Raw genomic sequence first — 15,155 nt, 5'->3', positions numbered from 1 at the left:
ATACATATATAAAAAAAACTATATACATGATTTTATTGCTGGAGTCAAGATTTTTCGAAACGTGCACCGATACTTTTGATAAATAAGCCTCCATAAAAAACACTTAATTATAATTTATATTACCATAATTATTATGATTATGAATCAATATGACCACCGCTATACATAATATCTTAAATATCTATATCTAAAATGATACACGAAAAAAATATCGCCCCCGGGTGGGCTCGAACCACCAACCTTTCGGTTAACAGCCGAACGCGCTAGCCAATTGCGCCACGGAGGCATGTGGTATCATGTTGAAAATTATCTATTACAATCAAGTCAAGCTTTTAACAAGAAAGAGATAAAAACACAGTTATTTCACGAAATCACAAACCCGTTTTGTGCTTTTGTACAGATTTTCTAAGCAAAATACTCTTAGTAGAATTTGACATAGCGCTTATATTCCTTTGTTCGCCCAAGATTGAATGTACTATTTGGAATAGTACCTGGTTCTCGGAGAAGCCGAGTTAAGTTAAAGTTTCGCGTTTGAGGTTATGTTTACAAAATAAGTGTAGTTTATTATTGATTATTAGACACCGTTATTAGAGTAAAATATATTTGTTATAAGTCAAAGTCCGCGCTATCAACAAATAAAACTAAGTGACCGTTTGATTTACATACAAAAAATTTAAGTTTAGCATCGATTGTGATGATTGATACATTCTTTCATTCTTTTATATAGATATACCTAAATAGTGTGTAAATAAGTTTTATTTTAATAAAGCCCAAGTGTTTCTTTGGTGATAATGTCGAATCGTGTGACTGGAACATGCTGTGCAGCTTCAGTAGAGCGCGCGGGTTTGCCTGGATTACTGCGAGACCTTCAAAAACTGGCTGACGACCAAGAATCTGCTGATATAGTCTTCATCCTAGGAACATCGGAAGAAAAAATGTTCGCGCACAAAATAATACTCTATGCAAGGTAAAAAAAGATTTCCCGTACCGGGAATCGAACCCGAGCCTCCTGGGTGAAAGCCAGGTATCCTAGCCACTAGACCATACGGGAGGTGACAACTATGTTGAAATAATTATATAAATATTGCACAAACAATTTTAGTGCTAGTTCCTAATTAATATTTTGAATTTTACCTGAGCTACGCATTTGGCAACCTTTACAGTCGACTACTGTGGTAAAATTTAAATTACGAAACTAATTCGACTTAACACAAAAAAGTATATTATATTCATACTATAACGTTTTTCATGTACACATTCATGGTACACATTGGTAGACAAATAATAACATTGATTCTGTCACGATATAAATAAATGCACATCTATACATTTAGGTGGAAATGTTTGAGATGCAAATAAGATTAGGCGAGACTTATAATTTGCTTAATGAACCGCCTCTACCTCACTGACTATGTATTTTATGCGCTACGTTTACTAATTATGTATTCTTGATTATTCTAAACTTTCAACTATGAAATGTAATCTATCTAATTTAATCATCTAACACGTTCGAACTTCTAAGATACACAGTTATTACACTATAATATAACTAGAGAATTCAGAATACGGAACTAATAAAATCGCCCGTATAATTTAAGCTGTTTCAATAATAATTAAATTTATTTGTTTGTATAGTGTTACACTACCAACAGATGGCGCTGAACACTACATTCAATCCAATAAATTAGATTTAGCCATAGACTTACAATACAGCAATACATCAACAGCTGTTAGCTTCAAGACAAACAAAGCGTGCGGGAAATAAGAACTTCTCTAAGTCAAAGTCAAAGTCAAATTACTGAATTTACGATATGTTTGTAAAAAGTTGAGCTCGTGAGAAGAACATAATAGAAACTCAACAGCCACACTTTTCAATCATAGAGAGTATTTTACAATGGCTGTAATATACATAACAATTTAGTTTGTAAATTACAGCATCGAATATATGAATCGTGTTTAAATTATATAAATTATTTCAGAAAAATTAGGAACGAATTAACTGTATATGTATAAATAATCTTATATTGGATGCATCAATCTTTAGAGCTTGAATTCATTGTTTGTGTTAGGACGGTCGTGATTACTATCACAATTAGTAATTTTATCCAACAAATTCATAACAGGTCGACCTGGCACCACAGGCAGCATCCGTTCACGAGTTGACGCATCGTTCCCCTCGTACATACTATTTGAGGTAAGGAGACGACCCGGACACTAACGGAGGTACGGTAAGATAGAAAAAGAAAGGGAATCTATTGTTATTGTAACCGATTTTGATTGAAAAGTCGACAACACTCAGCCGCGTTTGGAATAAGCTCCTTAGTTTTTTAAATAGCTAAACACTAGCTAATGTATACATTACACCTTCCTTAAAGGCCGGCAACGCTCTTGTTGCAAGAGAGTGTGGGCGGCGGTGATCACTTAACACCAGGTGACCCGTACGCTATAGGTTATAGGTTATCACGGGCTACTATCCGCAACTCGACGACTATGGCGCGCCTATTTTACGTGGTGAGGTGGGCGGCTAATCTTGCCATCCCAGCTCCTCAAGGTAGTTAATCAAACCTCTGATGTCACCCATGACCTCGGGGAGAGTCCTCGGTGACCCCAGGTGTTTGGCCCGGTAAGTGGCCACACTCCTACACTCCAGAATGATGTGTGCGGCCGTCTCTTCTGCCTCCATGCAGGCTCTGCACAGCGGGCTGTCGGTGACACCTATACTAAACAGATGTTTGTTAAAAGGGCCGTGGCCCGTTATAACATGGGTTAATTTACGTAATCTTTGGTGTGGGAGTTTTAGTAGCTTACGAAAGAGCCTGAAGTCTACTTGGAGTAGGGTCTCTTTTGCTTGTCTACACCATCTCACTTCCGTCCAGTATTTACTTTGTAATTCCTTGGTATGTTCTCGTATGACCATTGTAGGCCATCTAGAGGGGAGGGGGACGATTGGATCTGGTCTTATTGCTATCATCTCCGAGCCTTTCCTGGCCAGTTCATCCGCAGCATCGTTGCCGCGTGAGTCACTGTGACCCTTTATCCATTGAAGAGTTACCTGGTTGCCATTTGCACATAACTCCGTCAGATACTGGTGACAGTCGTATATTAGCTTTGAGGTGATAGTGTTGCTTTGTAGAGCTTGTAGTACTGATTTGCTATCTGAGGGGATGCGGATTGAGTAATCCTTTACCTTTAGTGCCAAAGTAGCTGTGGCCGCTTCTATGATACCCATGCACTCTGCTTGGAAGACAGTGCTCTGAGCTCCTAGTGGTGCGGCTATTTTTATATTTATTATTAGCACTCTCCCGTGGCTTTGTTCGTGTATTAGAATAACTCTCGAAACGGTGGGAGTGTACCAGTGGGAGGCAATTTTGCACAGGATGCCGGCGAGATTATGGGTACCACAACTATTTCGCGGCGCCTATTTCTGCCGTGAAGCAGTAATGTGTAAACATTAATGTGTTTCGGTCTGAAGGGCGCCGTAGCTAGTGAAATGAAACGCGATAGTTTTATAAGTAATAAAATATTGCCTATATTATAGCCTGTACATCATTTTGTTCTATTGTCAATAGTTTTTGCAGCGCACGCAAAAATAGGTTTTCGATTTTACACCTTGTGTTACAAAATAGCAATTTTATTACGGATCCCTAATTTTGAAAAAAAAAAACATAGCCTTCCTCGATAAATGGACTACCCAACACTGAAAGAATCATTCAAATCGGACCAGTAGTACCAGAGATTAGCGCGTTCAAACAAACACTGCAGCTTTATAATATTATATATATATAGTATAGATTAGGTTTATTTACAATCACTTACAATAATACACACAAATATAAAAAGTAGAACTAAAAACTAGGAACTAAATGTAGTGATTACTTACAAATAAACACAGCATGCACGGAAGTAATTAATTTTAGGTATTATATACAATAAGTTACAAATTAAACATTTTTTTTAAATTAATAAATGAGTTATACACAGTTTCATCATTGTAGTGGGCAGGGCGTATTAATTACCATCATCTGAACGTCCTAATCGTCTCGTCCCGTTATCATAAAAAAAACGAATAGAAGAAGATTATAATATAATTTTGATATAAATATGCTAAAGGGAGAAACATGTGGTCCTAAAGTAGCGAATGGCCGGAGCTCTACTGAAGCGAAACTCGCTCAAGTTATGCGAAAACTTTAGTGAACTCCCATTTGTAAATATATTGGAAGAATAACTCACTATTGAAGCCGGGGTCTGGGGAGCAAGCAAAGTTGTATCTCGTCGTTGATAATATATCGTCTAGTCCAACAGCTAAACACTTCCTCTCGCTTTGTGTAAACCATATTTATGGCTCGCGTTTATTGTAATCTTTTTCTGTTATTATTAAGGCTATATTTTCAATATCTCTCTCAATTATAATGGATTTGCTTCTAATTTATCTGCTGTAGTATTTCCACAAATTCGGTCAACATTTGTGATACATTTCAGTATATTAGTAAAATAAGTAAACTCTGTTTTCCATTTATATAAATGAAATAGAATCAGCGGGCTGCAGTAGCGACAGCAGTAGGTAGCAATGCGGCAGCAACTCGCAAAATGTCAGTACAATTCGTATTAGAGCGCTTTGGCACTACGTCCGATCAGAGTCCGATCCGTATCCGTAAAAATACGGTCGGAAGTAGTCGTATAACTATTTATACGGTTGACGGATAGAAATCGGATGACGGAAGCCGGATCTAGTGCGTAAACTACCATAGAAATAGTTCTACGACTACATTGGACCGTATTTTCACGGGTACGGATCGGATGTAGTGTGAAAGCGCTCTTACGCAAGCCGATCGCATGTCTATTGCTCGCCTGTCGCAAAGTGCATAGTTTTTTTTAGTTTTTGCTTATGCCATAGATACTATCGCCACTCGGGATAGGACAGCAATATATGAAAACATAAAAAAACCGACTTCAATAACTGAAAAGTATCAAATAACTAAAAATTTAATTTAATACATCTCGCAAACCTTTACCTTTAATATTTATAAAATACTATTATTTATATGTGCTACCCATTGATAGGTCCTAAGTCAGTGCCAAGCCCTAAACAAAATAAAACTTAATATTATAAACAGCTTACTTACTGTAATTATTTAGGTTATCTGGCCACGCGTGTCTGTCCGCATGGGTTGTTTTGTTCTAGACGAAGCTATCCCGCTCAAAGTCACGCGTGGTGAGTGTAGAGGTACCTTTATTACATTTGGCTTGGCACCGACTTCAAAGCCATCAATATGCAGCATTTACAAATAATAGTATTTTATTAATATTAAAGGTAAAGGTTTGCATAAGAGGTGTATTAAATTAAATTTTTGGTTATTTTCAGTTATAAATACTGGGCCAAACTATGTAAAATTTTTATAGGATCAAATGGTATCTATTTCGCATCAAACAAAAGAAGAAAAGAGTTACGTAAATCGGATCATAAATCTCAGAGTAATCGGTGTAATACCGATCGAATTGATAACCACCTTCTTTATGAAGTCGGTTAAAAAATAATCAGTTGGAACCTTGTTGGAACTATACTTTCGTGACTTTTGGTTACCATGACTACGACTACGACATGTATAACATAGACGTAGAATATACCGTATAATAATAGCGTATAGCTAATATAAATATTAATAATAGAGTTATAGCGTAATGGCGTATAGCTCACCGGACAGCCCGATAATGTTCATCAATTTTGGTTTGTCAATGTGTGCGTTAGCTAGTTTTACATTCAAAATACTATGGGGCTAATTCGTTTTTATTTTTATATTACCTTAGATATAGTGGATAGGATTAGGTACCTTATTATTTTTATTGATATACCTTAGAAAGGCAAAAATAAATATATCAATATTTCACACCTAGCCATTGATATTAATAAGACGAAGTAAATTTTAATAATGAGTTTATTGAATTAAGTTAATCCGAAATGTCACAGGTGATACAATCCACATCGTTGCAACTCACAAAATAATTATCATGATATAAATAATTATAATAAGCGATTCGTTTAATTATTTTAAGAGCAAATTCCCTAAAGCGGGAAAATGTATGGAGCATGTTACGTGACGTCATCAATCACCCCGCCCCCCGCGCGGCAGCCCCCCGCGGATTCTCGAAGTTAGATGATGTTGTTCGTTACACCGTGTTTGTTAATTACTGTTTGTTTCTGATGAACTTACTTAAAGTAAGCGTCATTAATTACTTATCAGCGGGAAAAACATTTTCGTTAAATAAATATTTTAGCACGGGGTACTGCAGCCGCCTGAAGACATCGAATTAATTTTCAGCTCCTACTAATTTCACTTGTAATTACTATTCCATAAACTTATATAATGTTCGCAAAAATAAGACATACCCTAACTAACTACATAGTTGGACGATAAATATTGTCACAACTTCAAGAACTTCTAATTTTATTTTTTTGAATTCAAATTTAGAACGTGTTTATTTTATTAGACCTCTAATATTTCCCGCCATTTCGCATATTGTTTGAATCAGAATTGCAGTTGACTTGCACAAAGTGGGTATAGCCAAGTTTGACGATGTCGATAATTTTCAATAAATACACTTCAAATGCTGTCGTATCAGTAGTATGTCCATATATCGTACTATGAATAGGTATAACAATTACCAACACATCCTCTATCGAGGACAATAAAATAACTCAAAATAATGTTAATGCCAGAATTAAGAAAGCAAAACAAGAAATCATCGTGTGAAATGAAGATTCCCTGAAAGACGACCTGGAGCTTGGTGCTTATTTTATTTTATTCGGAAAACTTAAAGTTTTCACTTGTATGTATTACCAATAGCAATTAATGTTACATACAGTAAATTAAAATACATTAACTTATCAGTAAAATACACATTATTTTCTTTAAAAAATCTATAATAAATCTATTAAAGGAAATACTTAATTAAATGGGGTTTCTTACTCTAAACTACTAACGAACATAAATTAAGGGCATGAACATAAAATAATGTTAATAGTCAGGACATTGGGTCAGAATTATAGTTAATTCAAACTTACATTATAATTTACTAAACCAACATTTTGATAGTAATGGTTTAATTGTGTTAGGCTTAGAGACTAGAGTTAAATATAATAAACGTGTTGAAGTCAGAAAAGTCAATTAAATTGTTAAAATTACTTGCAGATCGTATAAAGAATGAATTTTTATATAGTTAGATGCGTTGATATATATATCAACGATATACAGGATATATGCCCTGAATAAATCCTAACAGTTAAAGACAATGGCTCGATCAAAATGTTTGCTGTCCAAATTCGCGAGCTTAAAGGACATAATCACCCTTTTTTACTCATAAAAAATATTCACAACTGAAGAGTAATTATAATAAGTAACATGGCAAAGTGTACGCTCAATGCTCATAGCTCCAAAGAAGCTTCACAGGGTGTCTGAAAAGTGCAAACATGTTATTATGCTGCGTGAGACATGGTTGGACTTGAGCCGAAGTGTATGAAGAGACTCTCTGTAGATGATGTTGTGAAACCTCGTCTCCTCCTTCTCCTTGTGCCATTTTCCTCATAGCTGAGGGTCGGGAACTCATGAATAATTTTCCTGGCGACTGCTTTCCATTTATTGCGGTCTTCGTCAATGTGTATAGCTTCGTGTACGTTTTTATTGGTAGCGTCGCGGATCTGGTCTCTCTAACGCATCGAACTTCTGTCTCTTTGTCGCTTGCTTTTATATTTTCCCCCTTGTGAAACCTCGTAGCAATACGCTTTTTAAAAGATTTTTTTAATGAAAATAAGGGGGCGAGACGAGCTTGAAGTACATGTACCTAGACTTTCCATCAAGCCTACACCTGTTCACAAAGCATGACCTACCCAGGCTTGCCTGGAAGTCAACGTTGTGGACTGTAAAAGAGTTGAATACTGACTCTCTTCTAGCCCAAATCTGAACCCCTTTGACACTACAGTTAGTTTTAGAAAACATGGCCTGCTCTAAACTACACGCCGACATAAAGTCGCATAAGGAAGTCTCTAGAAATACTTAGTGACTATATTGCCCATGGAAACAGTGCGTATCTAAATCCATAGATTCGTTTCCAGACAGATTAAAGATCTCCATTTACATCTACAGTTATATACAATGCATAAGTAAAAATACGTGCGTCATAGATATAGGTCTAACTGATAAATCTTTCTTAAGTGAGAGACGAGAAACAAAATAAGAAGAAATAACATTGAAACGGTTGCGATTTAATTGTCTTTTGATATTACTAAGCGGCCAGATGCCAGATGGAGAGACAAATTGAAATTTATGACCAAAGGAGAAACAAAACAGCATTTAAGTACTAACAATAATTTTTCCATTTATTGCTTTTCACAGCCAGTTTGAATGAAACGGTAAAAACATTGTTGAAGCGAGAATATCGAATTTGGTCGCAGAAAACGTCACAAATATACGACTCGATATTATATTCTTTTGAAAGCATCTCTTTGCCTTTTGGATATTTATTGAAGTGAACCCTCCTGCCTCAGCAGACGGTACATGGTACACGGGAGGTACCTGCCAATACCTACACGACTAGCGTTCCTTTACCGATTCACTGTAAATATTGGCGCGAAATTGTTGCTTTTATGTTTCCACTTTGATATATTAGTTATTTGGTTGTGAAATACATTCGTCGCAATTTTCACAAAGTATTTTCTACTTGATTTCCTTAAGCGTCTCATAAATTGTCGTCTACTTTCCTTGCATTTTATATACTAGCAGTAGCTGGTTATATAGTCGCGCGTAGCAATCCGAAGCGCTGGACAGGAGACGTTTTAGTATGTGAATCCTCTATTCGTTTTGTATCCGACAATTTCGAATAGAACCGCTTTTTGGGATATATAGATGGGGTTCTCTAGTTTTTACAATATTATTATGGAGGATAGCTGAGATTTGGACTCACGAGTTGCTCCATTGCCTAACTCAGAGTCACTGCGACCTCCATAAACCAGCTTAACATTTCGATGATAATATAGTAAACTAGCTGTAACCTGCGACATCGTCCGCATTTACCAATCGTGTTCCAATTCGCGCACAAGAAGCGAGCTCGAAGATTATTCAACGCTCACAACATTGGACAACCACGAAGATGCTGAGCATGTGACCGGCCTTGTCCCATCACATAATGGGTATGTTCCGATATGCTCTGCGAGCACTGTACAGTGCTATCACAGTAGCAAAATTCGTTGGGAAATATATGACGTCATAAATCGCCGCCATATTCTACTATGAGCACTGGCGTTTTCGAGGTAAGGTACTCGCAGTGCTTTGATCACGTGATCAGTCAATACCACTCGATTTTTAATTTGACAGTACTCCAATAAAAGTTTTTTAATGAACTAGAAAACTTTAATACACTCATTTGAATTCTGCTTCACAGTATACTAAATTGACGTCACACTGTACAGTGGTCGCGGTGCATATCGGAACATACCCAATATATACAAATCAATCATGATATTTTGTCGGCAGGGTTCGTAAGATACGTGTTCGTTCGACCGTTTTTTCTCCGACTAACTTCGCAAATACGACAACCACAAAAAGGTCTTTACATTTTTCAGATTAGTATATAGCCTATAGCACTTACAAATAATGTGCCTTTGTATTGGTAATAGAATTTTCAATATACCCCCAAATAAACGCCGCAGCGAAGCGGTACGACAAGCGGCTTCCTAGTTTTTAGACAGCGACAAAGAAAAGCTTTAAAATTACAAATAAAAAAGTTTACTCCTGCTACAAATTTCTATTTCTAGTTCTATTTATCTACTCGTCGTATTCAAGATTTGCTATTTTTATTTAAATTATGTAATGGTATTTTCAGTGCCCCAGAAATATTACGACAAATTGATTTCAATATACCCCCGGTGCAAGGCTTATTAATCGTGAATTCTTTCATCTTGCTATTCCGAGAACTAATATTGGTCTTCACTCTCCACACTGCAGCGCTCTATGAGATCATTTAATGAGCTCCTTAATAATAATTTTGACTCCATGGATATGTTTGGGATGTCGGTGCTACAATTTAAAAGACTTTGCAACAGTGTTATTTTTAATAATTTTTAATTATATATATGGTTTGCTTGTTTTACTCATATTCAACATAAGACATCATTTGTATTTTTAACATTAATTAATATTTAAAGTACTTTGCGTTTTTTGTACTAACATTTAGTAACAAGTAGCAATCTTTAATAATACACCAGACCTGTACATACCTGTAAAAAAGCTATTCTGTTCATAATGTTCGTTTTATATTTTTCTTATTTTTGTTTAGTTTAGAATAGCTTGTTGGTGTGTCTATAATAAATAAATAAATAAAGTTGATGCAATATTAGTTAGAGTACTCGGTACATTCGATCTCGTGTACCGAATTCCGACCTCCGGGTACATAATAAAGTGAATTTCCTAAACGAGCGGTTTGCGTGTTGCTCTGTCTATTGTTTCTGTGATTCTAATATGAACCCAAAGCCCGGAGTTTGCTGACCACTGGGTGCCGCTTGCGTGTTGGTCGTACTCGTACGGACTAACACGCACAGTATGTAATTATAATTATTGCAGTCCCTTCTTGTATAGCTTGTATATTGTTCGTACAAATGTAACTGAATGATCCGTCGCCTAGGCTATGTTGCACCAAATAACTTAAGCAATAATAAACATGTTAAAGTAATGAGTTGCACCAATATATAATTTTTGATATTTTCATTACTTTAACATCTTCGCTAATGTAGAATACCTAATGAATGTGAAAAGTTTAAAATAAATATTAGATTTTGATATGATATTTCATTTTGTGCCAAGGAAAACGATGGTGCAACACATTCTGGAGTCTTAAGTTACTGTTAACGTTTTTTTATTTTACTCAAACTTTAACTATAACAGCTAATAATCTAATATAATAAGCTAATAATTCAGAACAATAATATATATATATATAATAAATTCTTGACACATTTGTGCTAAAATTATATCCACGGCCGCATAATTAAAATTATTATGTGTCAACGCCAAACGACAAAAGCGTGAATGAAAAATTATACTTGTACGACATTCGTCCTATTGCTTTGAGCTAAAACATCTATAGAATAATTGCACGATTCCTACAGGAACATTTACTGAAAAGCTTTCACGAAGCGTACAGACACCGACGCCAATTATAATGAAATAGGTATTTCAAGTTCTAAACTCGAAACAAAAACTGGTAGAGGAAAAGACGCGACTGCGTACTCAATAATTATGGAGTGAACATTGAATAGACGGGGGAGAATAGGAAGCAGATTGCCGCCATCGGATACATAATTACGAGATGAAATAACATCAATCATCTCACTTGTGCCGTATACGACTACTTACACTGAGGCTGGAGTAACTCTCAATAAAACTCGCTGCAAATACCTACTCACCGAACGAACGCTGATTAGGTCTAATAAAAGTACCTACATGTCGCTCTTAGCGGTAAAATTAACACAGATATTGCTTTGCTGTTTGGAGACATGATAATCGAAGCCTAGTGATGATTGGAGAGGCCAGAAACTGGTTGCAATTTTTATTTCATATTATTCGCTAATGATAAACTCATTGTGTTTATTTAATCTATTTTCATTCACTCATTCACTACACATGTAATAAATAACTAACGTTAGCTTATTTATTTATTCATAAATATATACTATAATATACTTTTTTGTGCCAAAAGAACATTGAAATCTATGTTGAATCACCCCAATATAAGCCCAGATCGTAAAATTGTAGCAATATAACCGTGGCGTGCAGTAAGTGTAGATTTAAATATACAGTTTTTCTGAGCCTTTTGTCTATTAAGGTTTTATAGATATAATATTGAGCTGATAAAAGTTTTGGCTTTGATTAATCGTTGAAATAATGTCTGACGGCAGCCGACGCGCAACATGGCGGAAACGTCCACCAATCACCACAAGCCACAGAGCTCGTAGCGCCACAGACTACAGATACATTAATCGTGGTGACGCTGACGCGACGCGGTGTTGCCACTTCGAGTTGCGACATCTGCGAGCGGCCGCCGCCTCATCAATCATGGTACTCGATACAAATTGTATCGCAAACTTAAGCGAACATCACTCGCAGGCCTCGTATTTAGATTAGCTTGATGTGTTCAGAGACTATCTATACCGTGGCAGTTATAAAATAATCCTTGTAACGGGGCTAAATGTACAATATTATATTTTAGCTCGGTAAAAAAGCATTATTTATATTAAAATTCAAATATTTTTATTCAACGTTGAATTTGTATTACTGATTGAAGTTCAGAAACTACTAAACTCTCGAAAATATATACTATTATACTATATATATTATTATATTATTATACCTCAGCGCTCAAAGCTGAGACGAAAGGGCTTGTCAATCTTGATTAACTCGAACAATGACAAGAAAAAGTTATTAATCTTAACTTAGTTGAAAGTTACTGTATGGTGTTCCGTGTTGTTATTGTGTAAATTTAAATCAATTTCTTACTTCCATATATTGTATTGTTGCGTAGGTGTAAACATCATTGAAGTTGCAAGTCGGAATCCTATCAAAGTTTGCAGGAGTAGCGGCTGTGGCAGTTCAGTACCTAGGAGTACAATGAAGCCGCATTCGTTGTTCACGTACACACCGCACCAACCTCACAACTTTGTCACTTTCACTTGGCTTTGTTACGGCACCCTATGCTGTGCCAGAGTTATATTGTCTGTAATAATATTATAAAGAGGAAAGATTTGATTCTTTGCTTGTTTGTTACGATTTAACATAATTAAAAACTACCCAAATGATTTTTTTAATTCTTTCACCATTAGAAAGCTACATCTTTACCGAGTGACATAGGCTTTATTATTATATTTTCAAGATATCCTTAGCTAAATTGAAACAATGTAATCCAAAGTATCAATATATTACCTATAAAAATCATTATTTTACGTGCGCTGCGAAAACTATTGACGACATAAAATAGCGTTCAATATAAATAACTCTTGATTGCTCACAAAAAAGTCCGTTTATGTCTAACTATAACAGTTAAGTTAATAATAACTTTTGTTTAACTTAGGACAATCTACATACTCAAATCACAGTATGTAATGGCTTTAGTAAATACTTTGAAAGCGTATTCGAAAAACCAGCTTATTCATACGATATGCCAAGTTTCACAAACACAACACACAACGAAACGATATGCTACATTATTATTCGAGAAGATGAAATTCTCAAATTGCTAAAATTGTTGGATACAAATAAGAGAGCCAGTAGCGATGGTGTTCCCTCAATTTTTCTACATAATTAATGTGCTTCTATCTTGGCTAAGCCCCTTTCCATAATCTTTTTTTAATCTATCCCTTAACGTTTTCTGCGCTGTCCCTGGAAAGGATGGAAAGAAACTTTAATAGTTCCCATTCATAAAATTGGATCAAAAACTAAAATTGAGAAGTACCGGCTAGTATCAATCATTAATTGGGATAAGCAAACTATCTGAGACAGTTGTCTGCAAACGCATAACCCCAATTGCTAAGTCAATCCCCTTCGAACAACATGGTTTTATGAAAGATCGTTCCACCGTGACTAACTTGGCTGTATTCACCGATTACGTATTAAAGTGCATGGATGAGAGGTATCAGGTAGATGTGATCTACATAGACTTTGAAAACGCATTCTAATCGTGTGAATCACATAATATATGTCCAGAAATAAAATATTCTCGGAATTTTTGGGAACCTCCACAGATAATTCACCTCATATCATGAATCGTATGCAGGCCGTTGTGACGGGTAGCGCCAGAACTAACATCTTGTCAATACCATCGGGTGTGGCACAAGGCTATATCCTAGGCCCGCATTTGTATAATGCCTATTTATTCGACATAGGAAACTGCTTTACTTACAGCCAACATTTAATGTTTGCATACGGCAAAAAACCTTCCTCAGAAGACGTGACATTGATGACTGTCACAAGTTGCAAATAGACCTGAGTGCTTTGTGTGACTATTACAGTAATAATTGGATTGTCGGTAACGTTAAAAAATGCCACCATATAACGTTGACACGTAATCTTAAACCAATACTTTTCGACTACAAGATTAATGGCGTATCAATATCTAAAGTGAGCTCCGTTAGGGACTTAGGTGTCAAAATTGATACTAAACTTTCTATGAACGCACAGGTTAATATCGTAGCAGATAAAGCATATAAGTATAAAATAAATAAATAAACTTATAAGGTTGAAATACGGATGTAATCGAATAGTGGTGATTTTAATGCCATGATATTAATCCTTATCCACCGACCTACTGAATTTATTTTCTCTTTCTTTCTGTGTAGTTTATAGCAAATAATCTCAGGCCAGCCGGAATCTGTTAAATGACTAAGAAATAGGTATACCTACATAGGTACAGGGCGTAGATATCTACCTAAATATGCAAATTGATTAGGTAATAATTATATCTACCCAGAGCCTTCTCATTTGTTTTTAATAAGGATATTTGCTCTGATTCGCATTTTAATATACATGAATGCACAGATAAAGTATTAATTCAATGATTGGCACTTTCCTTTTCACAAAATCTTCAGCGGAGGCGTCGATGAAGAAGATTAATAGATAATATTGAATGTTTTCACCCGAAAGATGCCTGAGGCCGTGATACGCGGCCGGCCACATAATTAATTACATCCAGCTGATTGATGACACGGCCGAGATCCCGCTCTAGGACATTTCTAATGATCGCTATAATCACGATGCTGGTAGCTGTCCCTACTGTTACCAACTACCTTCGACATTCCAGTGACAAATAGAGCTTGACATGGTTACTATGGCTCGGTTAAATCATATTAGCTATTATAGTTAAAGTTTAAGTATGGTTACGGTTAACAGTTTTTTGCTAAACCGGTACTTTAACTTGATTTTTACCCTGGCTGGGTTGCATAAACTAACATATCAACTTATTTATATATTTCAACAATATAACTCAGAAAGTCGATGCGAATTTGAAGAGATCTCTAAGAACCCCTACAAGGGTTGATTCTGGGACCTTTATTCTTTCTAATTTATTTTAATAATTTACCTAACCTATTAGAAAAAAAATTGTATGTACGATGATGA

General features: G+C 35.7%; 1 protein-coding gene and 2 non-coding genes across 3 annotated transcripts in view; 1 reads left to right on the top strand and 2 right to left on the bottom strand.

The window, feature by feature from the left end:
• Positions 1 to 212: 212 nt before the first annotated feature.
• Positions 213 to 286, bottom strand: Trnan-guu (transfer RNA asparagine (anticodon GUU)). Its single transcript has one exon. It is a non-coding gene; the product is annotated as a tRNA-Asn (tRNA).
• A 425-nt stretch (positions 287 to 711) lies between these two features.
• The window catches only part of LOC126976529 (uncharacterized), a 36,402-nt gene continuing 21,958 nt past the window's right edge, over positions 712 to 15,155 (top strand). The window contains exon 1 of the mRNA XM_050824909.1: positions 712 to 967. Coding sequence (XP_050680866.1) covers positions 792 to 967 — 176 coding nt within the window. The 5' untranslated portion in view covers positions 712 to 791. The remainder of the gene's footprint in view (positions 968 to 15,155) is intronic.
• Positions 980 to 1,051, bottom strand: Trnae-uuc (transfer RNA glutamic acid (anticodon UUC)). The gene has a single exon. It is a non-coding gene; the product is annotated as a tRNA-Glu (tRNA).

Source organism: Leptidea sinapis, chromosome 41 (genome assembly GCF_905404315.1).
Source record: "Leptidea sinapis chromosome 41, ilLepSina1.1, whole genome shotgun sequence".
Lineage (NCBI taxonomy): Eukaryota > Metazoa > Arthropoda > Insecta > Lepidoptera > Pieridae > Leptidea > Leptidea sinapis.
This window is presented reverse-complemented; position numbering and strand designations above follow the sequence as displayed.